Raw genomic sequence first — 25661 nt, 5'->3', positions numbered from 1 at the left:
TGTGTTCAGTAAATGTCATTCCTGTGAGTTGGTGTATTATAGAAAAGCGGAAAGAAGCCAAAGTCAGATAATAAACAGAGGGAAAATGTAACACCATAAATTTTCAGAAGAGGAGTAACATACACGGTAGGAAAGTGAGATACCTGCCAAGTGAGCTGTGCCACCCTGCAGCTCACAGGCTGGCATCGGTGCTGGCACGCATGCGCAGGAAATAGATTGACCCGGACTACAAGTTCCGGCATGCTTTGTGAGGTCACGCATGGACGTGAGGACGTCGATCAGCGTCAGGGCGCCGCCATTCGGGGCCTGGAGCGGGAGCGTGGAGCCGCGAAATAAGGTAAGAGCTCGGAGCCGGGGCCGGGCTGAAGGCGCCTCAGCGGCACGTGCTGCCCGCGGGAGGCCCTCGAGCACACAGGAGCCTTTCCCCGACAGAGACGGTAAAGCAACGGGACCCGAGAGAGAGCCCGGGGCCTCGGGGGGAGAGAGACACGGGGTGAGGCAGAGAGGGGGGTGGGGGTGGGCAGACACACGGGGACACGCGCGCGGGGGGTGGGGGGTGTTGAGTGTTTCTCATTCTTCCATCTCTCGCGGTTGTAAACGTGTAGCTGTGTGGTTCCCGCGGCGCCGAGAGGGTCCATGTGTCTGCGGCTGCCATTGCTCAGTGTGTGTGTGTGTGTCTGTGCTCCTGCAGCTCAGCAATGGCATCCGGTACTTCAAGTGTTGATTCGAAAGCTGAGCTCACTGCGTTACTGGAGCAGTGGGAACGGGACAGTAACAGCGGCACTAATGTCATCCCCATTCTCACCAAGTGAGTACTACAGAGGAGAGGGAGGGAATGAGGGGCACAGTGGGGAGAGGGGCGCTTGGCTTTTGGCGGTGACTAGTGATGGGATGCTTCTGGACATCTGGAGAATCACTCCGATTATGACTATTATGCTTTGATCTTTGTCATTAATTCTAAGATGCATCAGTGTTATTACACATAAAAGGCTGCTAGGCCCTACATCAAATCAATCTTGTCGATCCTGAATAATAAATCACTACATCAATAACAACAGCATTGGACTGCCCGCTGATATGTCACAATCTCTGAAGAAGCAACAGGTTAATAATTGGCCTTACTGATGTCAATTTATAACCCACATTATCAGTCTTGGTGACTGCTGCAAGACAACGATTATTTGTTTTAAAACAGATTATCAAAATTTATAGAAAAATAATGATTAATATGTTTTTTAATTAAATTTCTTATGGTGAGACTTCTTCAGTAAAGAATGTGATTCTGCATATATGTAACCAGTTCTGCAGCCTTCATGTTGCTGTTGCAGTTGCTCTTAAAGCTTTTCACATATTATTCTTAAGGATTTCAGACCTGATTGAGAAGGAGACCGAAGAATACCATAAAGCGGATCCTGATCCTTTTGATGACCGTCATCCTGGTAAGACTGAGCTCTGATGTGATTGCTGGCAGTGTAGTCTGAGACTATTCATGTGGTCACCAATTCTATTTATACCCATATATGGAATGTGATGTGTGCACGCTGGGGCTTCAAAAAAAGTAGCATATTGTCTAATTTTGCGTTTGAATGATGTGGATTTGCTTGTCACCTTACACTGAGAGCCCAAAACCATACATGAGGCAGAAATCTGGGGCTGACAATGTGGAGATCAATCTCCTGTCTGAACCCCACATGAGATAGTGCCAGGTATTCAACATCTGAACCTGTCAATAAAGGAGAATCCAGCACATCCTTGGTGACAGCTTGATGGCTGTAATCTGATCACAAGAATAATAGAACTTTGGAATTTACAATGAATCTACATCTCTTTCAGGCCGGGCAGATCCAGAATGTATGTTGGGGCATCTCCTCAAAATACTCTTCAAAAATGATGATTTCATGAATTCGGTAAGTTTCATCAAAGTGAGGCTAAAAAAGTAAGAGGGAGAACAGTTTGGCCCAATGACACCCTCCGCTTATTTTTCCTTTTGGCTCAGCTTCTTCCTCATGGTTCCTGCTGTCTATAAATTTGGGATCAGACATTGGATGAGTAGGTATTTGTGTTTGATGCTGTTATGTCTTGTTCCTCAGTTGGTTAATGCCTATGTGATGAGCAGCCGAGATGCACCGGTGAATACGGCTGCATGTCGACTGCTACTGGACATCAAACCTGGACTGGAAACGGCAGTTGTATTTCAGGAGAAGGTAAGAAGGAAGATTCTACCAGTGCATTTTGCTGCTACTGTACTTCAATGGTTAGAATCTGTCAGGGTAATCCAAAGCAGACTTGATGTACTTCTGTTGTTTTTATGTCTATTTAACATCATGTCAGCCCAGTCAGAAGGTTGTGGGTTCAAGCCCCATGTTGGGAGATTGAGCTCACAGTCTCGGCTGGAAGTGTTTTAGGTATTCCAGGTTGAAGTGAAGGTTCCCTTGATCGTGGCTGTTTGTGCCACAGTCCTGTATCTCAGTGGTTAGAGCACTCGCTTTGCAAGTGAGAGACCTGAGTTCAATCCCAGGCAGAGAGCGAAACCTTGGGCAAGTTTCCTTACTCCACACAGAGCCTAATAATAATCCCTCCAAAAACAATAATAAATTGGTCATTTTCAATCTATGACTGTTTGTGGGACAATTGCTGTGCGCAATTGGCTGCCGCGTTCGCCCACAAATATACAGTCAATTCACTTTACAGTGTGTTCTGTGAAGCGCTTTGCGACGTCCTCCCGACGTGAAAAGCGCTATATCAAATGCAAGGATTATTATTATTATTATACTGAAATTCGCTGCTGTGTTCACCTGCAAAATACAGTCATTTACACTTTACAGTAAAATCCTGTGAAGTGTTTTTAAACATCTCAACAGTGAGATAAAGCACTATATAAAATGCAAGAATTCTTATACATTGTATCATATGAACAGCATCTTACTCCTCTTTTCTCTGGGAATCTAAGATTGTACTTTGGGAGAAAACTGGAGTTGATCTGACTGACAAATGGCTTGATGTGTCTAATTTCTCTCACGATAGATAGGAAAATCCAGGAATAATCAAATCAACAAACAGCAAATCTTGTTAAGAATTCCATAAACAGGAGAGGCTTAACCCAACCACATTTCAACCCGACTAATTAATTTCCATGTAAGATTTAGAGGCTGAACTTGCTGTTGGTGTTGAGAATGACATTGATATCAAACTCTCGTGGGATTTTGCATCAAAGTTGCTAAATACATGCCAACAGGAATATCAGTACTTGGCAGATGATGCTATTGATGTTTTGATTCATTCACTTAGGAAGGGATCGTTGAAAACTTGTTTAAATGGGCTCGGGAGGCAGAAGAACCGCTGAGGACGTATGCCACTGGACTGCTTGCCGGTGCTATGGAAAACCAGGACATTGCAGCCAACTATCGGGAGGAAAACTCACAGATGGTGAGGACTCCCAGAGCATCAACATGTTTCTGGTGTTTCAAGACTAACCCAACTATTCCTGCTAAGTGGGGTGCAGGCAGAGGTATACTAAGCGCTCCGAGACACCTTCCGGCATTTATATAGTGAAGGGCGCTATATAAATGCAAGTTGTTGTTGTATACTCAGTACTGAGTATAGCACAGAGCTTGGGGGAGAGAGTTCAGATGTACAGAATGGGGCTGAGGGGCAGCCATTGCTGACTAGACTTGGTAATCCCAGGTGAATCTCAAGACGAGGTACGAATCAGATTTTCTTTTAATATAAAGTTTTTATTTGAAATCTTGTTTATTTTAAGATGATTGGTTTACCTCACTATAACAACAACAAATTACATTTATATGGCGCCTTTCACATCGCGAGGACGTCCCAAGAAACTGAACAGTCAGGAATTTGGACCCGAGCAGGGGGATGGGATCTGGAGGGATGGAGGGTAGGAGGGTGGACGAAGGCACAGTCGAAGAGGAAGGTCTTGAGACATGCTTGGAAGGGGTGAGGCGAAGGGAATATGGGATGGAGTTCCAAAGGTTGAAGGTAGAAGGGCTGGGTGGCTGATGGTGGGGCCGGGTGGGGGACGTGGAGTAGGCCAGAGTTTGCTGAGCGGAAGGAGCAGACAGGTTGATATGGGGTTAGCAGGTCACAAAGGTAGGAAGGAGCAAGGCTGTGGAGGGATGAGATTTTGAATTCTGGGGGATGTGGAGCCTGGCTTTAGTTGACTTTAACTGCACTCATTTTCTATATTCGCTGACTAAGCCTGCTGTCTGGGATAGCCCAACCCACTGCTCTCGCTCATTCCCGTCAGGTACCATTGATGTTGCAGCGACTACGGGATTTGCAGAAGCAGGATCTGGAAAGAAATCAGAAGATAAAGTGGCAGAGCCCTCGGAAGCCACCTTTGAATCCACCTCTAGAGCCACTGCTTCCCATGGATGAGGAGGCTGTGGACATGGACTATGGGGATACGGAGAGGGCACCAGATGGAGAGGAAGGTCTTGAGGAATTTTCCTTCCAGCTGAACTCTATGTGTAAAGCCAACAGCAGAGTTAATTCCATCGTCAAAAGCTCTGAGAGAGAGGACCAATTAAAGAGTAAAGATGGAGGAAGGACAGAGGGAGAGGATGGAAGGAAAGTTCCCAAACACAGGCTTAGTTTTTCAGGGCTGGATCCTGACCGGATTTGTAGTGAACACTCTAATAGCTGGTCCGAGATGTCACCCTGGGTGATTGGCAATAATTATAACCTTTATCCTTTGACCTCTGCCATTGAGCAAAGATTGATCCTTCAGTACCTAACACCCCTTGGAGAGTATCAAGAGGTAAGGAGCAAACTAATCCCCTTCAGAATAATTTAACAGCCTGCATTTTTACAGTTCCTTTCATATAGGATAACATCTCAAAGCACTTTACAGAGATTGAATGGAAATCCTTAGTGAGTGTGGGGGGTGGTGTATAGAAAGATCCCTACAACAACATTGAAATTAATGACCAAATTATGGATCCAAACAGCTCGTGGCCTGGCATTGAAGAGTGATTGTATGTCAGCTGGTACAGCCATTGCCTTGAGTGAAAGTAAGCCATACATCCCCAAAGAGCTCTGGCCTTTGCTAACTGATCTCAGTTGATTTAATAGGAACACTACTGAGCCTCAGGGCCTTTAGACTTTGGGGAGTAAAAATTAACCAGATTTCTGGACTGGAGGGACCCTGCCTTTTCTTTCCCTCCTTTTTGCTTGAAGGCAGGAATGTCTGCTGACATGACCACACACCCTGTCCAGTGTCACACATGATGGATGGTCACTGGTGGGAACATTGTGCCTATGTAACTGTCCCCATCAAGGTAACATAGTGAAGCAGGAAGTTTGAAAGCACTGAAATTTAGAAAAAGTATAAAATCAATAGTTTGGTGCAAGGTTAATGAGCTGACACAATTATCACTTAAAGTTATAACTTATTAATGAAACAAGCTAGAGGTACCAAGGGCTGAGTGTCAATCCTGCATCCTCCTGCTTTCCCACTGTATCTCTTGGGGTTGCAACAGCCTCAAATACCTAATGGCACTGAGAGGTTTGTGGCCGGCTGTGGTCTCTTTCTCTGTGCTTTTTATTTCCTTGTTTTATTTTCAGAAATTGCTAACCTTGTTTCTGCTTGTCTCAGTTGCTGGCTGTGTTCATGCAGCTCGGGGCCCGAGATCTGCTCATGTTCTATATTGATCTGAAGCAGACGAATGATGTCCAACTCACCTTTGAGGCCCTGAAGGTATGAAATAATTGATGTGTTCTTTGATGATGGGTTAAAGAGAGAATGTATATTGAAAAATAATGCAAAGAAATTACTATAAACTCCTGATAACTTGACTTTGTCTCAATTGTCACGACAACTTATGTGGCCATGCTGTCAATATCCCAGTGGCTTCCCATGAAAAATGTTATTCTGCTTAACATGTAACTAGTTCCATTCTAGAAATTCTTGTAAATAAAATTGATTGTGTTATAAGATAGCATCTTGTATTGTAGAGGCCTCCCACACTAACCTGTGACAGGTGCAGGTGGGAAGCCATGAAGTGGCCCTCAATGGACCAGAGACATATGCAATCTGAGCATGTGCGCCCTACTCCACTCTTTGGCATTCCAGTCACACTGTCCCCTTGTAGCTCGTGAGGGCCTATGCCGATCTCCAGATAACTTGTTGCTGAGCTCTTTTCTTCTGGAGTGATGTGTTTTCTGGAAATTACTGTATTTGTTTTTCTTTACTGGATTGTCTGATCTTGACCTGCTTCATTTCTACATAGAGGGAAAGATGTGTGCTTTTCTGGGTGACAGCACTTACTTATTGCAATTGGGTGGTTGGGAAACGTAGGGCCAGAGTCATGATGCAAAGCGAGGTAGCAGGGCTGAGGTTTTCTGAGTGTCTTCAGTGGGATGACTGGGACAGATTGCTGTGAGTGTTGCAGATAGAGGGTGAGCAGAAGGAGAGCATGTTCTGTTACTGTTGGATGTTTAATTTTTTGGTTTTTACTCTCTCAGTACCTAGCCTCTTTATTGCTGCACAAGAAGTTTGCCGCAGATTTTGTGGCTCAGGGTGGAGTTCAGAAGCTGCTGGAGATCCCGCGGCCATCCATGGCAGCCACCGGCGTCTCTCTCTGCTTGTACTATTTGGCTTATAATCAGGATGCAATGGAGCGGGTAAGTCTTCTTGTCTCCGAAGCAAGAGACTGCGCTATACAAATTAATTTGTTGTCGTTGCTGCATTTGTTAGTATCTCCTTGTGAGGAGTTTAGTGTTGGTGGGGGGGGGTGGGGTCTCACAATGTAAACATAGTGTTGGCCATTTGTTGCATGGAATCACACCGACAGTGTGAAGCTTTACACCGCTCGCATTTGGTGCACGGCTTTGCGATGCCTAAACTTAACCTTACCTATTCTCTCCAGGTTTGCTTGTTGCCTCACTTTGTTCTCTCAGATGTGGTCAGCTACACCCTGTGGCTGCTGGAGTGCTCCCACGAGTCGGGACGCTGTCATGCTACCATGTTCTTCTCCATTTCATTTGCCTTTCGTTCTGTCCTGGAGCTTTTTGACAAGCAGGATGGACTAAGACGGCTGGTTAACCTGGTAAGCCTGGCAAGAACTTTACTCTATAGTGCCATAACCGGGCAATGACAACCGATTATATACCTGTGGATTCAGGGAGCGCTCTGGGAAGAATTGGGTGAAGGTTTCAAGATGATGAACACTGCAACTTGTTTTGCAGCCTGGATAGTGGGCAGGACAGCAGTGACACAGTAACTGAGGATCAGGCCAACAGGCCACAACCTTCATGTTGTTTATGCATTTTGTATAGCTAAGATCAGGACATCATGGTCACTGAACCCAGTAACGATCCCTGTTATGGGAAGCTTTTTCCTTTATGTCTATTTCAGTTATGGCTTGTGAGCATTTGAATAGATGGCCAATGAATACTGCAACACACCAAGAGAAACCAGGTCAGACCTGCTCCTGCCTTGGAGACATGGTCTGCTCTCTTTGAGACACCAGTAACTCTTGAAGTGACTGAGGGTGGGAAAACGATCAGGAGGGAAATGATTAAATATAATTAATAATTGGATCTTTATTGTAATTTGTTTGTCGAGGGGATTGCACTTGTATGTTGTGGGTAACATTAATCAATCAGTTTGTCAACTAGTAATTGTCCTCTGAGGGGAGGTAATTGGGGAGCTCTTGGGGGCTGAGTACGCTTCAGGATGGTGCTCTTGGGAGATTATTGGGATGAGGTTGATCCTTTGTGACCGTCATGGTAATCCAGTTCCTGAGCCCTGTCACTCAGACGATACAGTTCAAGATTCTGGTCCTTGCCCTCAAAGCCCTCTACGGCCTTGCTCCTCCCTACCTCTGTGACCTTCTAACTCTCTAAGAACCTGCCTGCTTCACGCCCCTGCCTTGCCACTCCACCATTGGTGGACGGGCTTTTAGTCTCTCTGCCCGCACTCTTTGGAACTCCATCCCACAGTCCCTCCGCCTCACACCCTCCCTTGCCTTCTTCAAGACCTGTCTCAAGATCCTCCTCTTCAACCGTGCCTTCAGTCACCCTTTTTCTCCTACCCACACTGCCCTCCACCCCTCCCGATCCTAACCACCAGCTTGGGTGTGGATCCCTGACTGTTCAGTGCTTTGGGGCATCCTGCTGACGTGAAAGATGCTATACAAATGTAATTTGGTGTGGTCATTGAGCCAGACAGATCTGTAGTAGTCCAAGGCACTGTTGATGATTGACTGGTCAGCCTAGCTCACTTGCAGGATTCGGAGGAGCAAATTAGTGCATTGCACTGGGGTGAAAGTTGTGTATTCCATTCCAGACAAAGGGAAATTTCCCAGCAGATGTGAACTGATTTGGAGCCTCTTCATGTGTCAAAACCGTGTTCACCAAAAAAAAAGGTCTTGACAGCTAAAGAACAAGTCAGTACTGTGTTTGATCTCATTAACCAGAAATGTGTTACTCTGATTTGTGAACACTCAGTAATTGCTTTTTAATTTTACTTCTGCAGATTAGCACTTTGGAAATCTTAAACCTGGAGGATCAGGGGGCACTACTTAGTGATGATGAAATCTTTGCCAGCCGTCAGACTGCCAAGCATACCTGTATGGCACTACGCAGATACTTTGAGGCCCACCTGGGCATCAAACTGGAGCATGTGAAACGATCCCTGCAGAGAACAGAAGGAGGTGCTCTCATACATCCACAGCCTCCATACAAGGTGTGTACAGAGTTCTCAAACCTGCCTTGAATTTTTAAATGAGAAGAAACTGTTTAAAATACATCCCAATATAATACATAGATACAACAGCAAACGGTACCTGCCGTGTCGCGCCTGCTTCAGTAATTTTATCACTTTTGGACCGTCTTTGAGTTGATACAAAAATCATGTGGTCACTGGAGGGCCTGTCCCTTAGTGCCCAGTGATCACTCGTGTAACTGGTGGGTTTCAATGAGAGTTTCTATGATTATATATTCAAATGATTTAATGAGTAATTAATGCAGAAATGCATCAAAACATCTAATTTATTTCATAATGTTCTCAGAACAAAGTGTCAACCTGACACAGTTGGTCACACACTTGCCTCTGATTCAGAAGGTTGTGAGTTCAAGAGCCACGTTGGGACTTGAGTTCACAGTATGAACTGACACTAATGCAGTGCTGGGGTCACTGCATTGTTAGAAGTGCTATTGTTTGGATGAGATGTTAAATCAAGGTTTTGTCTGCCTGTTCATTTAGATGTTAAAAATCCCATAGCACCATTCAAAAAGAGAAGGTGTTGTGGCCAACAACTTTCCAGGCAAAATGGCTACTTGTGTGACATTACTCTGCCCAGATTGGCTGCCGCATTTGTCTACAAAATACACAGCCATTACATTTTACAGCAAATGCTGTGAAGTGATTTGAGATGTTTTGACAACGTGATAAGGCACAATCTCAAATGCAAGGATTATTATTTTTATTGCTATGATAAAAACTGCAGACGTTTCTGTCGCATTTGCTGGATTCTACTCGCAATTACATTTCAAATGTGCAGATTTTAAGCTATAAGTATGGTTTCTAATTGAAGTGAGGCTATGACTTGGAAATGCTGATTACTATCTCTAGCTTGCCGGCAGCCCACACTCTAGGGGAAGTGGTTCAAGCTGAGCTGGCTTTGCTCTTATACTGCACCAGGATAAATACAACTGGACAAAAGTGTAATATTGTGACTGTATGTTTAGCTCTCAGGTTTGGGGAATAAATTCTAAATTAGGAGATGGGAACCTTTCCATAAGTAGAACTTTCATGTATAGAAGTGAATTTGCACTTTTATATTGATGGTAATATCGATTGGGAAAGGAACACTTTTGGAACCCAGCGTCAGGTATATCTTAGGACAGTTGTAGGCTTAAAGTCCCTTTGACCTGCTCTGTCCATGTGCCTTAACCTGACTTCAGAAGAAACTCTCTTCCACCGTCCCACACACACTATAGTGATGTGAATGTTTTGAGTGAGGGTGTCAATTTGTGAAGAATTTTTATGTTTTATAATAGGAGCTGAATTGAGCTTCAAATATGTTAAATTTAGGACTGCAGAGGGGGGAGTCTTTAATCCCATTGATTTGGGGTGGATTAAATTCAAGTATCTTTTTATTATGCATTTAAAACCGTCTATCCCCATATTTGTTACCCAATGGAACTTCTGATGGAAATTCTTTTGGTGGTCTCATATAGACTTTACCATATAATGTTACCAGTAAAAGGTGTTGTCATTTTGTTTTATGGTGTAGAATGGGAACGTGTAGGAATTTAGGCTTCGTAATAACTCCACCTCCCCTCTTTGTGGTGGGTGTTCTTGAAGCAAATAAAATCACGTATTTAATGGAAACCACACATTGATGCTTTTGCAGCAACACCACTATTATAATGTGTCAAATACTGAAATTACACGCTCCATGTCTTAACACTGAAATGAATTTCTGTTATACGTAGCTCTGTGTTTTCTCTTTCCTCTCGTTTTCTTTTCCCCCTACCCCTACCACCACCAATTCTCACTACGTGGAAATAAGTAGATTTTTAGGTGTTTGTAATTATGTGAACAAACTTGCTGGGCAACACCCTTATAATGCTCCCCCTGACTTCTCCCACCACAAAGTGGGCAACTTCTGGGTCATCGGGTTGCTGCTGTCGTAACTTTCTGCGGCATGCAGATGTCATCAGTGCTTTGTGTGCATAATACACACGATACAAGGTGCTGTCAGCAATGACCTGACATCCTGGAAATCTGGAGCAACACTATGTAAGCACCTGAGAACCATGCATATTTGTGTGTACGTGAGTAGGCACTGACCTATGACCAGAATTGTTATTTTGATCAGTTACTTCTTTCTTGCCAGACACTGGGTTCATTTCGAAAGTGGGCTTGCTGGGAATTGTCAATGTGTCCTGTTTCCAAAAATCAGGTAGGGACTTTCTCTAAAGTATTTCCATGTCTTTTACTGCACTGTCAAGTTATATAGAATGATAGGGAACAGAAATAGGCCATTTAGCCCAACCAGTCCACACAGTTGTTTGTACTCCACATAAGCCCTCAAACCTCCCTTCTCTCTTGTAAAAATATTAACTTGGAAAAGCTGATTACCAATCTGTTGTGAACACACAGTCATAGTTTAAACTGTGCTGTCTCACAGTTTAAGTTACAGAACTTTATCCTGTGCCACTTCCAAATTGTATCAGAGTAAATGTTCCTGTGAATGAATGATGGATGTATTTGTTTTAAAGATGTGGAACTTGAAGGAGTTATTTTCAATTCACAAACTGGTACTTGTACCTCCTGCTGCACTTGTGGAACTTGGAGCTGAGGGATTTGAAGACCATTTGTTGCTACTGCTCTTATGCTGCCGGTAGATCACTGATGGCATGTTGTTTAATTTCTCCAGGCTTGTTCTTACACCCATGAGCAAGTTGTTGAGATGGTAGAATTCCTGATTGAATGTGGCCCTGCAAGGCTATTCTGGGAACCAGCAGAGATCTTCCACAAGCTCTCGTGTGTACAACTCCTATTGCAGCTCATATCGATTGCCTGTGATTGGAGGACATACTATGGGAGGTAAGCTGCACCCTACTGGAGATCATATAAATATATGAAAAATGGTGCAGTGCATAGAGCTGGATCTTACAGACCAGGAGATTACTGGTTCACTGTGCTGAGTTTGCTGGTCTCACTCAGGGCTGCAAGGCCCTGACCTTCCAAGGGTTTATTGAGAAGTAAAAAGCCAAGATTCTGTTTGAGCTGGGGGAGGACAGGCATGCCTTCTACTATCATGTGGCGTTCCAACACTTACTGCCAGGGCTCACACATAAATAATTGACACTTGGGTGGGAGGTCAACCAGTGCCTGTGGAACAGCATCCAAGCAAGAGAAGGCTGGGACCAGAGAGCTATACATCATTGGGGAGAAAATTAGAAAATACTTGGTCACATTTCAGTTTTTAAGCCACTGTCTTGTAGTTTGAATTCAGTGCTGAAACATAGTGTTTGTGACTTAAATCCTAACCGCTGCATAAGGGGCATTGAAGGCCAGCAGCCTAGGCAGTTGGCTGGAGACCTGAGAGGCAAGGCAAAGAATTAAATTATCATCTCTGATCTCAGATATAGAAAGGTGGGAATTTAGCCACTGCATGGAGCAGAAAACCCCAAACAAGTGATAGGGGAGGGAGAGGAGATGTAGGTGTGAGTTGATAAAACCACTAATTCGATAAGTTAATTTGTTCTGATGTACCTCCATCAGTACCTGCAGATGCTTCTCGGGGACTAATTCTGCACTTTCTCTGGTAGGAGTGACACTGTTCGTTCTGCTCTCGATGTGCTCGCCATTCTCACCGTTGTACCCAAAACTCCGCTTTTATTAGCGGAGCCTGTCGATGTGCTCGATGAGAGCGGCTCTGCTGTCACCACAGTGGGTGAGTGTAAATGGTGTGGGTGCTGGAACTAATTTCACAAAAACAAATTGCATTTATATAGCGATTTTCACTTCGGGAGGACGTTCCAAGGAGCTGGACAGTAAAGGGTTTGCACCCAGGCTGGGGGTTGGATTCCAGAGAAGTGGGGGCTAAGGTTTGGGGAGTGACAAGAAGGCGCAATTAATAGGAATGGAGATGTACCTTTAAAGAGGGACTCGGCAGAAAGGCTAAAGGCCTGACCGTTGATGTTGGGGTAGGCAAGATAGGGTATTGATAGAGGCCGAGTGGGGGGAAGATGATTCAGGTCTTCGAACACAGAGACCCAAATTCCTGATGCAGGTTAGTGAAGTCCTTTATTACAGCTGCTCAAATTTTTTACACTTGTTTCTTGTAGGGATGAGCATTATCCTTGGAGTTGCTGAGGGAGATATCTTTGTGAATGATGCTGAAACACAAAAATCTGCTCTTCAGGTGATCATGAACTGCGTGTGTGGGCCTGACAAACGCATCTCCAGCATCGGCAAGTTTCTGTCTGGGACCCCTCGGCGCAAGAACTCTCAGACCCCCAAGAGCAGCGAGAACGTACTGACCAAAATGTGGAACGTAGTTCAGGCCAACAACGGTATCAAGGTGCTGTTATCCTTGCTGACCGTGAAGATGCCGATTACTGATGCAGATCAGATCCGTTCATTGGCCTGCAAGGCCCTGGTCGGCCTCTCCCGCAGCAGTTCTGTTAAGCAGATCATCAGCAAACTGCCCTTGTTCAGCAGTGGTCAGATCCAGCAGCTCATGAGGGAGCCTGTGCTGCAGGACAAACGTCATGAGCATGTTAAATTCTGCAAGTACGCCTCGGAACTGATTGAACGCATCTCTGGGAAACCCCTGTCCATTGGGTCAGACGTGTCCCTGGCACGCCTACAGAAAGCAGATGTTGTGGCTCAGACGCGAATCAGTTTCTCAGAGAAAGAGTTGCTGCTTCTTATCAGGAACCACCTGGTGTCTCACGGGCTCCAGGAAACAGCTGCCACGCTGACAAAGGAGGGAGACCTTCCCCGAACACCTGCCATCCAACCTGTGCCTTCTCATCCTACAGCCTTCACACCTGTAGCTGCAGGAACATCCCCCATTGTCCTGCCCCGAACCCCCCGACTAGCCAATGGTATTTGCTCTAGAACTATCAACCTGACGTCCGTCTCAACCCCATGTCAGGCAAAGCCATCAGCATTACAAGTCTCCTGCTCTGGCACTGGGCCTTCCTGTGCCAATGGCTCTCCAATAATTGGTAAAATAAGTTTTTCTAAAGAGAAGCCATCACCATGCAATGGCTGCAGCCTCAGGAAGCAGAAACTTATACGCCAAAAGTCAGACTACGGAGCCTATAACCAGACACCGGCCATCAAAAAACAGTTAGACCGTCATTTGCCCTCGCCTCCCTCGCTGGACAGCATCATCACCGAGTACCTGAGGGAGCAGCATGCTCGTTGCAAGAACCCCGTGGTCACCTGTCCCCCATTCTCTCTGTTTACTCCTCACCAATGTCCGGAGCCGAAGCAGAGGCGACAGGCGCCACTGAACTGCACCTCGCGAGTGGCCTGCAGAGCCGCCTTCCCCAAGTATGGCGGGGTGGACGGCGGCTGTTTTGACAGACACCTTATCTTCAGCAGGTAATGTTTCATAATAAATGTGTAAACATTGATACTACTGGAATTATTTCTTCATTCAGTCAGAGCTTACTGGTTCCCTAAATTCTGCATTTCTGTTATTCTTCTATCCTTGTGGAGAGTCCAAACTATCCTAGCCTTAACCATGAGCTATAAATAATAATCCTTGTATTTGATAAAGAAACTTTCAAGCACTTCACAGGAATTCGGCCACAAAAATATACACTCAATTCACTTTACAGTATGTGCCTACTCATTGAGCGATGGTTTCAGGTGACCCCGCCTTGAATACTTAGTATAATTCAATCACTGTATTACTGTAAGTACAGTTACTGTAAGGATATCTTGATTTTGGAGGAAGTACACTGAAAGATAACTGATTGCTTGGATTAATCACCTGAGGTACAAGAGAAGTCGTATATAAAAGAATGTGTTCCATAACCCAATGTGTTTTTTTTATATAAAGGTTCCGTCCGATTTCTGTGTTCAGGGAATCTGATGAGGAAGGCAGTGGCTTTACCTGCTGTGCATTCTCTGCTCGGGAGCGTTTTCTGATGCTGGGGACGTGCACTGGAGAACTCAAACTCTATAACTTATTCAGTGGTCAGGAGGAAGCCACCTATGCCTGCCACAACTCTGCTATTTCACATCTGGAACCATCTAAAGTAAGTGTTTTTAAGCAATTCCCATTACTTGGTGTAAGTAAGGCAGTTCTGGAACATATTGAATTAGTGTAATGCTCCATTCGGAGACCAACAGAATTCTTCTGATGGGTTCCTATTGGATTTTCTGCAAGAGCTTAATTCCATGGTTTCAAAGATTTTTATTGGCTTTTTTGGAGAAATTCCTGTTTCTCAGAAAATACTCGGTCACTGAGGCAGCTTCTGTCAACAACATCAACAATAAATTGCATTTATGTAGCAATTTTTATGTTGGGAGGACATCCCAAAACGCTGGGCAGTCAAGAGATTGCACTTGGGAGATAGATTCGGAAGAGATGGAGGCCAAGGTGAGAGTGGAAAGATGACCGAAGATGCAGACAAACAGAAAGGTCTTGAGATGAATCTTGAAGGAGCCAAGGGAAGAGGCGAGGTGAAGGTACTATAGGATGGAGTTCCAGAGAATGGGAGCGGAAAGGCTGAAGGACCAATTGCCGGTAGTGAGTCAGGAGTGGGGGTGGATATGAAGTGTGCCAGTGCCTGATGAGCGGACGGAGTGGGCAGGGTTTTGAAGGTCACAAAGGTAGGATGGGGCAAGACCTTGGAGGGATTTAAAAGTGAGGATATAGATCTTGAACTAGATCCCATGGGGGATGGGGAGCTAGTGGAGCCAGACAAGGATGAGGGTGATTGACTCGTGAGCCTGGTGCAGGAGAGGGCACGAGCTGCAGAGTTCTGAATGGGCTGCAGTTTGTGGAGGGAAGAGTTGGGCTGACTGGTGAGCAAAGAGTTAACATAGTCAAGCTGGATGTGATAAAAGCATGGGTAAGGGTCTTGGTGGCCCAAGAGGAGAGGTAGTGGCGAAGGTGGATAATGTGGAGGTGGGGGAAAGCTGAATGGGTCAAAGCTCAGATGTGGAAGGTGGACTTCATGGATGTAGATTGATGATGCCAATCTACTCCAGAGGTGAGAAGGCACAGACAAGTGCCAAGCAGGAGAGCTTGTTGTGTCAACATTCAACTGAAGAAAGATGGCTTTGACCCAGAACATGATATCAATCAGAAAAGCAGTGGTCCTGGAATTGAGGATAGAGGCAGAGAGATAGAGTTGGGTGTTGCATACATGTGGGAAGTTAACCCCATGCCTGAGGATGACATTGCTGAGCGGGAGCAGTAGATATTAAAGAGGAAAGGATTGAGGATAAAGCCATGATTTGGCAGGATAGGAGATTGGAAGCTGGTTGGTGCCAGCACGTATACTGTCCCTCACACACTATCGCACTCTTGACTGACATGGGAGGGGCTGGTTACTCAATGCATTGGAGCACAAACATTTCTATTTTCTTCATAAAGTGGTAAAGAGAAGAGTACCGCAATCACATTGCAGAGAATGGATCTGCACGTTATTCCTGAATTCTGGTGGCTTGACTCTCCTTTTCGACTGTGCTTTCAGCCACCCTCCTATCTCTCTGCCCTCCCTCATCCCAAACCTGCCCCCCCCACGCTCGGGTCCTGATCCCTGACTGTTCAGCGCCTTTGGATGTCCTCCCGACGTGAAAGGCGCTTTACAAAGCTGCCGAGACCCTTGCCCAGTCCTCCTCGCCGGTCTCCCCCTCCTCCACTGTTCACAAAATCCTGCTCATTCAAAATTTCACCGCCCACATTCTCACCCGCACCAAACTCCACACCCCGATTACTCCAGTCCTGGCCCAACCCCACTGGCTCCCAGTCACAGAGCAGATCCACTTCAAGAGCCTCACTCTAGTGTTTAAATCCCCCCATTCCTTGTTTTCCCCCCCCCCCCCCCCAACCTCCTCTCTCCCCACAGCAGTACCCGCTCTACTGGGTCCGGCCTCCTCCGTGTCCCCCGAATCCTCCACTCCACCATCGGCGGCCGTGCCTTCAGCCACTACACCTCAAAACTTTGGAACTCCCTCCCTCAAACCCTTTGCCGGGCCCCCTCCTTCCCCATCTTCAGGTCGTGCCTGAAGACCTTCCTTTTCGACGGTCACCTTCCCCTCTCCCTGGCTTGGCCTTGGGCTCCACCATTGTTAAGCTCTGAGACGCCGCCTGGCGTGGAGCGCGCTGTATAAATGCAAGTTGTTGTTGTTACAAATGTAATTTTGTTGTTGGGTTAAGAGTTGACAGGGATTCCATGAAAGAACATGAGCCAACTCAAAGGTATCGCAAACGGCAGGAGGTTGCTGGCCCTCCAATCATTAATATCAACTCATACATCTTAGCATCCATAATAATAATATCCATACTAACTATCTGTGAAAGTTCCTTCCTCGCCAATGTCTTCTTTTGGCAAGTGCGTGACAAATGCTTCTGTTTTATGTTGTGTCACATCTGATGTTTATGTTTGTGTTTTACAGGATGGATCCTTGTTGTTGACTTCAGCAAGTTGGGGGCAGCCTCTCTCTGCCCTTTGGGGAATGAGATCAGTGTTTGATATGAAGTAAGTTTTCACAAATTGCGAGTCACTAATGAAGGTTAAGAATCTGTGGGGAGGTGGATGATTGCTTTAAAACTTACCTCTTTTGGTTCAAGTCCCATGTCAGAACTTGGAATCACATAGTCTAAGCCAGGGTGATCCCATCTTTGGGTTGCTGAGGGCCAGGTGGCCTTTTTGAGAAATGTCCCTGGTCTGCATATGCAATATTTTTGTGTTTTCCTTTTCAATCATACTCTGCACCCTCTCTCTCTCACCAACATTTTCGCTCCCTCTCTCAATCACTCTCTACCCCCTCCCCACCTCTCACACACTCTCTCTCTTGGCCACACACACACGCTGTCTGCTCTCACACTACCTCTCTCACCACTCACTCTCCCTCATCTGTAACTCCCCCTTTCACACACACATTCTCTCTCTCCTCTCACATTCTCTCTCAATCAATCTCTCTCCTTCCCTCCACTCCCCCCTTTCTCAATCGCTTTCTTCTCTCCATCCCCCTAACTATTTCTGCTGATGGTGGACGGGCAGGGTGGGGGACATGGTGCAGGGCAGTCTCCGTGAACCAGTCACCCCCATCCCCGGCTTCACTGGCTCCTGTTCCCCCAGAGGATCGAGTTTGAGGTCCTCATCCTTACTTTCCATGGTCTTGCTCCTCCCTACTCCTGCGACCTACTAATACTTCCTTTTCCCGCCGCTCGGTGGGCACTGGGCTTGCTCCCACGCCTTGCCTGCCCACCATCAGCAATCAGGCCTTCAGCTTTTCTGCCTCCACCCTCTGGAACTCCATTCTTTTGCCTTACTCCCTTCCCTTGCCTTTATATCGTCCCCCTCACGCAGGGTAGCAACTGGTTGACTGTGTTGACTAGAACACTGGAGATCACATAGATTTGGCTTTCTCCATGTTACAGACACTCCTTCCCTGATGATCACTATGTGGAGTTCAGTAAACTATCTCAAGACAGAGTTATCGGAACAAAAGAGGAGGTTGCTCACGTGAGTCTTGCACTTGTATCTAACCACAAATAGTAATGGAACCTTGTTCCTCTGAGCCACTAAATGTATTTTTATTTGCTTGCAAACCCCTTGTAATTGACCCAAATCATTTGGAAATTGATTCGTGACTTTTTAAAATGTTTATATAATTTCCTGGTTGCTTAGTCATTTGAGATCAGGAGATTGTGAATTAATCTTTGGATACAGAATTCCTAAGACAAATCTATAATTTATAATTGGCAGCTTCTTTCAAAGCTCTTCTTTTCTTATTTTATCCTCAGATATATGATGTTCAGACTGGGCTGAATATCCTGACCCTATACAACCCCGACCTGGCCAATAATTACAAGCGGAATTGTGCAACCTTTAATCCTACTGATGACCTGGTATTAAATGACGGTGTTTTGTGGGATGTGCGTTCCAAACAAGCTGTTCACAAGTTCGATAAATTCAACATGAATATCAGTGGTGTTTTCCATCCAAACGGCTTGGAAGTGATTATCAACACTGAGATTGTATCCTTCCCCTCGGCTCGAGTGGCCATTATAGCTCTGTTAAGCTCAATGTTACCTCAGACAATGCTTTTCCTACCGCCCCATCAGCAAACCTGGGATAGATTCTTTACTCGCCAAACTGGCAAGAGTCTGGTTGAAAAATAATAATCCTTGCATTTGGTAAAGCGCCTTTCACGTTAGGAGGACATCTCAAAGCACTTCACAGGGTATACTGTAAAGTTGTGACTGTGTGTTTGTAGACCAAAGCGACAGCCAATTTGCGCAGAGCAATGTAATTTGTCATTGTTGCTGTTTTGATCGGCTCTAACTTTCTAGAGCTCAATGTTGTCGAGACTAAGAGTCTTCTACCTGGCTCCCATCAACCCTTCTCACCTCAGGCACTAACAATATCCACCCGGACAGGTGCTCACTCAGCCTCACACTGCTGGGCTGGTGCTGCCTTCCCTCACCTCCACAACATGACCTGCCTCGTCCTCCACTAAGTTACTAAAGCCCTCCAGATTAGAGTTAGGGTTAGCCCCTCTCACTGAATTCCTCAGCTTCTCCCTATACAAAGTGCAAAAATCATGTCCTCCAGCAGCAGGCTCCGTTAGCCCACCCTAGTGGATCAAATTCAAGATTCTCGTACTTGCTTTCAGATGCCTCCATCCTCTTCCCTCACCCTACCTCTGCAACTTCCTGCTGCCCCAGCCATGCTCTCTGTTCAGAAAACTCTGATCAAGCATTCCTCCCCATCATTGGTGAGTGAGCTTTCAGTCATTCTGTCCCTCTTGCTTAACCCCCACCCTCTTCACCTTGACAACTTGCCTTAAAACCCCACTTTTTAATTGTGCTTTGGCCATCTACCCCTCCGTTCCTACGTTTACACCTCTGCCCCCACCCTCCCTCTGCCCCATTCAGATTCCGTTGTGTATGAAACCCTTTTGAGATGTTCTTTCAACATGAAAGGCACTACATCAATATATAATGTTGTTTGTCCACTACTGCTCACAAGCAAGTAGAGCTCAGAGATTGTGAGATTATGACCCAATGCGTAAAGCAAACCAAATGTTGGGATGTATCAAAAGATCAATAGCAAATAGAAACAGTGGGGTAATCCTACCACTGTATAAATCATTGGTGAGATCCATACTTAGTACAGTTACAGTTCTGGTGGCCGCAGTAGAAAAAGGATATTGGAGAAATCGAGAAGATACAGAGAAGGGCAACCAAAATGATTGAGGGAATGAAAGGACTTCCACTGAACCTGTGGAACAGGCTCCCTAGGGAGACGGCTGAAGCAGGGTGTTGATTCTTTCAAACACAGATTAGATAGTTTTAGGGAATAACATTATGGGATATATTACATTGGGAGTTTAGGAAATATGTGCATGTGACTGACAAGAAGTTAGAAAATGAACTAGATGGACCTTGGTCTTTTTTTGTCTAGCGTTTCTTGTGTTATGACCCACTAGAATCAGACTTTGTCAGCGTAGATCAATCAGCAGTGCTCTTGCCTGTGGCTGAGTGCAGCACTGGGGGAGCGCTGAGGAGACATCTTTCTGATGAGGCTATCAACCTTGGTTCTATCTGCTTGTTCAGGTAAAGATTAAAGATTCAATCACGCTACTCAAAAAGAGAAGGGAATTTCTTAGTTTCTTGACCAACAATCCTGCAAGTAATATTGGTTATTCACCTCATGGATATTTTTGGGACCTTGTGTGCCTAATTGCTATCATGTTTGCCTACAAAAAGTGGACAGTAATTACTGTGATGAATTACTAAGAATGATTCTTTTTGGTACAGAACCTGCAATGCATAGCTCAAATGGAAGGAATTTGTCGGTACTAAGATTGTGAATTGTAGCCTCTGCAGTATTCTCTTTCAGATATGTAGTACTTATTTGTATATTTTACTATATTATATACTGTATATTTGGTTCAGTATATTTTCTAAAGGATAGAGGGATTTAGGAATATGGGGATAGGGCGGGTAAATGAAATTAGGTTCGAAGATCAGCCATGATCTTATTAAATGGCGGGGCAGGCTCGAGGGGCCGAATGGCCTACTCCTGCTCCTACATCTTATGGTCTTATTGAACTATTGTATGTCGTTCCTTGTGGGGCCGTGGTTACTTTTAACGGGAGCATCGGTGAGTTACACTTTGTATTGTCCAAGTTGAGGAAAATTGAGCCATTTAATTGGCACAAGACTCAATTGTTGACTAGTGTTTTATAACCAGTTCAATCCATTTGAACCAACTGTTTATATTCTTTGAGGTAAAATATATTTCTAAATATAAACGCAGCAGTTGAGAGTTGGATCTGACAGTGTTGAATGTGTTCCTTAATGAGTGCTTTTCAGTGGGACCTGCGAACATTCCACCTCCTGCACACTGTGCCAGCACTAGATCAATGTCGCATTGTCTTCAACAATACAGGAACTGTCATTTATGGGGGTAAGAAGACTCACTCACACTCACTTTGAGGGAAATAAAATTGTCACTTTTCAACAAAGAATAATGAAAGTGCTTCAAATATCTGTGAGGGTTTCGTTCCATCTGATTTTATAAATTTAAAAAAAACTGAAGCCACACTCGCCACCCAATCATACACAATTGTAATCTTGTACATTCTCAATAAGCATCCTTGTATTTGATTTAACGCCTTATCACGTCTTCTAGACATCTCAAAACACTTCATAGAATATACTGTGAAGTGAATTGACCTGTATATTTGTGGACTGGTGGAACTCCCAGCTGGTCAGTGCATGTTCAGTATATTTTGTATACAGGCATGATGACCATCTGTCTGCAGGTGTGGTGAAGATCTAGGCAGGTATGAATAAACGTGCTGGTGTCATCTTATGTTCAGTAAATTCCGTGTGCAAGAATGATTAATGTGTGCAAATTTGAGTGCGTGGATCTATCTAGTTTCACTTTGGTTCATAGCCATGTTACAGGCAGACGATGAGGATGATATGATGGAGGAGCGAATGAAAAGCCCCTTTGGATCTTCTTTCAGAACATTTGATGCTACTGACTACAAGCCAATAGGTGAGGTGTCTGAAAGTGTGGATTTCTCAGTGGATCTGTGTTTAGAATCTCTTTAATAAATTTGTGCTCGTCATTAGTTTGTGTGCCCGTGTGGAAGGGGAAGCTGTGAAATTTGTTTGGTGTCAATTGCTTATTGACTGGAACAGACACAACTCAGTGCTGCTCAGCTACCAACATCATCTAGTCTGATGACAAAAATAGGGGAAGTAGTAGAGGTGGGATGTGGCATAAAATTGGGTCAATAATTTGATTGGTTATGGAATTGGGTAGACAGCTGGCAAATCAAACTGAACTCTGATATAAACATTTTTAAATAGAGATGGAAAATATGTGATTTGAAATTACAACAGAACCTTTGAATAATTGTAAATCCATCACTTTCTATGTCTGGGGCCAAAACAAGGCAAGTCTACAGGAGTTACTTGAGGGTTCACAATGCACTAGTCAAACTCTACCAGCTATTGGGCTAGTTTGTTTTTCATCTGAAAGAAATTTTAAAAATTACCAAACAATCAAGGTTAAAATATAAAGATTATTCAAAATACTATTTATTCCCCAATGGGACAGTTAAGGCACTGGGGACTGAGCTTTGATGTAATGGCCTTTGCATGTTGCCACCATTGAAATTTGTTATTTTACTTTTTGGAACTTCATTACATCCAGTGCCATCTTTTCCCTAATCTTAAACTGTATCCATAACAAAAGTCTTTAATTTCAGGCAAAGCTTCACAGTTCTGCAGCATTATTTAGAGAGTAGCAGGTTTTGGTGGGATATGCCAAAGTTTTAAGTGTTTTTTTAAGCTCCATTTATCATTCTCCTGTAATTACTGAGTGTAGATACTTAGCTCTTCAGTGAGAAATGAGCACCTCTGCTTCCTTGCTAAACATTCCCTTTCAACAAATACTCATTTTAAGAAAAACAAAACCAATGTTTCTCAGACTAGGAGCTGTGAAGTGGTGAGAGGCTGAGATCAAACTGTGTTCCTGAGAGGTGTCCCAGTATTGTAACATTATTGCTATGCAACAAAGCAGGTTTATTGATTTCAATATTTTAAATCATTTTATTTTTAAAAGCAACCCTTGATGTGAAGAGGAACATTTTTGATCTTTGCACAGATACGAAAGACTGCTACCTGGCTGTAATTGAGGTGAGTTCACATTGACTCATTCTGTGTAGAACAGAACTTTTCTATGACTCTTCCTCCTCCCCTCCCGCATGGGAGATAGTAATAATGAGGCTGGATTATAGAAAAATCTGATTTACATTTCCCATGAGCTACTCTTTGAGTTTATTTTGCGGGAGGGTGCTTTATGTCCATTGACCACGATTCGAAGGGAGGAGGAAGGTGCTTTATGTATAATTGCTTTGTGTACAACAAAGATAAACAGCGCAGTCACAGAGAGAGGTATTTAGACTGATGTTGAAAGCAAAAAGAGAGGGAGGGAGGAAGGTAGAGAGGTTTGAAAGCTTGCCCACTGATGGTGGAAGACATGAAGTTGGCCTGAGTTAACAACAACAAATTACATTTATATAGCGCCTTTCACGTCAGGAGAACATGCTAATGGCAGGGGTATTAAGAGATCATAGAGGTCAGGTGGGGCAAGGGGTGCAGGCATTTCCTGTGAAATGGTTTGAAATGTCCTGACTTTCAGAATGTAATCCATGTTCTGTTACAGAACCAAGGCAGCATGGATGCTTTGTCTATGGACACTGTCTGCAGGCTTTATGAAGTGGGCCGTCAGCGACTGGCTGAGGAAGAGGATGAAGAGGAAGATCAGGTCTAGACCATCTCAATTTCTTTTTGTATATTTGGAGTATTCATATTTTTATCTACCCTCCTTTCTGGAGAATTTGGTTGTGGACGCCAGCTGCTCTACACTCTCAATGCCCTAAGTTTCCATTCTCCATGCAGGAGGCTACACAGTGATTGTAGATAGACTATGAAGGGAATTGTAGACAATTCCTGTCCTCTCCCGATATCTACACACCTTCCACTAGGGGGTGGGAGGGGTCTCTGGATAATTGAGAGTGGAAATCGGCTTGATTTCCCCTTCCCCTAAACCTACCCACTGAAGTCAGTGCTTCCCCAACTGAGATCAGCTCACTCAGTGCAAACCTGTAACTTTCTGGTCAAAGTCCCTGATACAGCACTCGCATTGGCTCTGCCCATTACATATCTATTTAAAGAGATTCACAATAATGTGAAATATACACTTTCTGTTCATTTTCCCTCGGCTGCTCTGCGGTCAAACACATTATTTGGGGTCAGCCTATCTGTTCGTCTTGCAAACTAATGAATTAATTACCCAGTGAACGAGCCTCGTGCTGCTGGACAAACAGTAATTTTGTAATTACACAAGAAATACAATCACTGTAATTGGAGGTATGTAGCTGAAGGTGAATCAATGAGTGTGATGGTGCTCAAGGTAGTAAAGCATTTACTGTGATAGGAGGAAGAAGAGGAAGATGATGATGATGACGATGATGATGACGACTCTGATGACGACCTCGATGATCTGGACACAGACCCACTCCTGGACGGGGAGGATGATGAAGATGATAATAATGATAATGAAGTAAATGTAATGGAGGACGGTGAGCAGGGATTCTCACCATCTGATGAGGAGCTGGAGGCCCTGTTGGGCGGTAATGGTGATGAGGATGAGGATGGGGAAGAGGATGCTGACCTTATTCTTGGCGTGTGTAAGTCAGCCTCATGTTGCTTTAATGTATAAAAGATGATTCCTTTCTGCGGTTTCTGTTCCATGCTATTAGTGATGCATGTTAAAGCTCCTGGATTTTTCCCAAAGTACCTCTTAGCTCCCTAGTGACATAACTTGTAACATGGTGACTTCAGATGGCGCATCAGTAACACCTGGCACAACTCGCCTCCCCAGCGAAGGCAGCACTTTGACTCCTCCCCAGAACCCAAAATCTCAAATCAAGTCTTGAGATATAATAAATTATTCCTCCCCCCGATAGGTGCATTTCCAAGTACCCTATATGTTGTCATGTACCAAAAAGTTCACTCCATAATTATCCTAGTGCTTGTTAGCATCATATACCTGATTATGAAGAAATTAAGCTTGTATTAATTTATAATGAATTTCGGGGCTATGGGGATTCCAGAACAGCAGGTAAACTTTGTGTTTTGTTTCTCAAACAGCGGATAGCTCAGATAACTCTGACTTGGAAGACGACATCATTTTGTCACTGAATGAATGAGGCTGTGGTTGAAAGGAGGTGAAGAGAATGAAGATCTAAGCTCAAAAGAGGTGCCCATCTGAGCTAGTGAGAAAGAATCGTGTTGACTGCAGGAGACATGTTTTAAGTCCTGACAGACAGAGTGAGACGGAAAGTAAATTAGTCTGATTGCAATGCTCCTGGGAACCAGGCCACTGGTTCCTGTGATGCTGAACTCTGGTTGGTTGATGAGGTGCAGACCCTGGGCTCAGTGAGGCCATCACGTGTGTGTGGTGACTGCGAGCAGCCTCTGACAGCTTGGCCTCACGTGTGCACGAGCACTTGGAGTGGTTAAAAAAGAATAATTTTGTTTTGGGGGATTTTTTTTATGATACATTTGTTTATATGTGTAAAAAAAAAGTCAACTTTTATACAGAGATCCATATAATAAGGGTGGTTGTATAAATGAGAAATCACCATAATTTTACATCTAAACATTGGCTGACACTTCACCAGGAGGCATAACATCCTTTTACCTCAGTTGATGTTGCAATGTTTGGGACCTGCTTGATTTTGAAACGCTTTGTGGTAACAGTAAATACTATTTGCTTTAGGTACGTATGCTGGAATAGCCTTGTTGATAAAATACATTTGTTAAAACATACAGTGAAATCTTGCAACGCAAACCATTTTTTGAATAAACGTTCAGCTTTGATCAGAACTTCTA

The 25661-nt window shown here is 44.4% G+C and overlaps 1 protein-coding gene across 2 annotated transcripts; it reads left to right on the top strand.

The window, feature by feature from the left end:
• Positions 1-287: 287 nt before the first annotated feature.
• Positions 288-25043, top strand: LOC103188758 (DDB1- and CUL4-associated factor 1). Of its 2 annotated transcripts, XM_007908847.2 has the most exons (25): positions 288-337; positions 692-808; positions 1363-1439; positions 1834-1907; positions 2091-2204; positions 3289-3426; positions 4265-4777; positions 5615-5716; positions 6484-6642; positions 6888-7067; positions 8498-8707; positions 10866-10931; positions 11409-11578; positions 12307-12431; positions 12826-14095; positions 14559-14757; positions 17129-17211; positions 18117-18201; positions 18483-18716; positions 21060-21153; positions 21646-21750; positions 22825-22898; positions 23428-23529; positions 24202-24454; positions 24918-25043. In XM_007908847.2, exons 2-25 carry the CDS (start codon positions 699-701, stop codon positions 24974-24976), a joined length of 4596 nt encoding a protein of 1531 aa, XP_007907038.1. In that variant the 5' UTR covers positions 288-337; positions 692-698; the 3' UTR covers positions 24977-25043. The 2 variants fall into 2 exon arrangements, with proteins under 2 accessions (XP_007907038.1, XP_007907040.1); XM_007908849.2 differs by lacking the exon at positions 10866-10931.
• The last annotated feature ends 618 nt before the right edge of the window (positions 25044-25661 follow it).

This window comes from Callorhinchus milii, unplaced genomic scaffold (assembly GCF_018977255.1).
Source record: "Callorhinchus milii isolate IMCB2004 unplaced genomic scaffold, IMCB_Cmil_1.0 Scaffold12, whole genome shotgun sequence".
NCBI lineage: Eukaryota > Metazoa > Chordata > Chondrichthyes > Chimaeriformes > Callorhinchidae > Callorhinchus > Callorhinchus milii.
The sequence above is the reverse complement of the archived record's forward strand: the minus strand, read 5'-3'. Positions and strand labels throughout refer to the sequence as shown.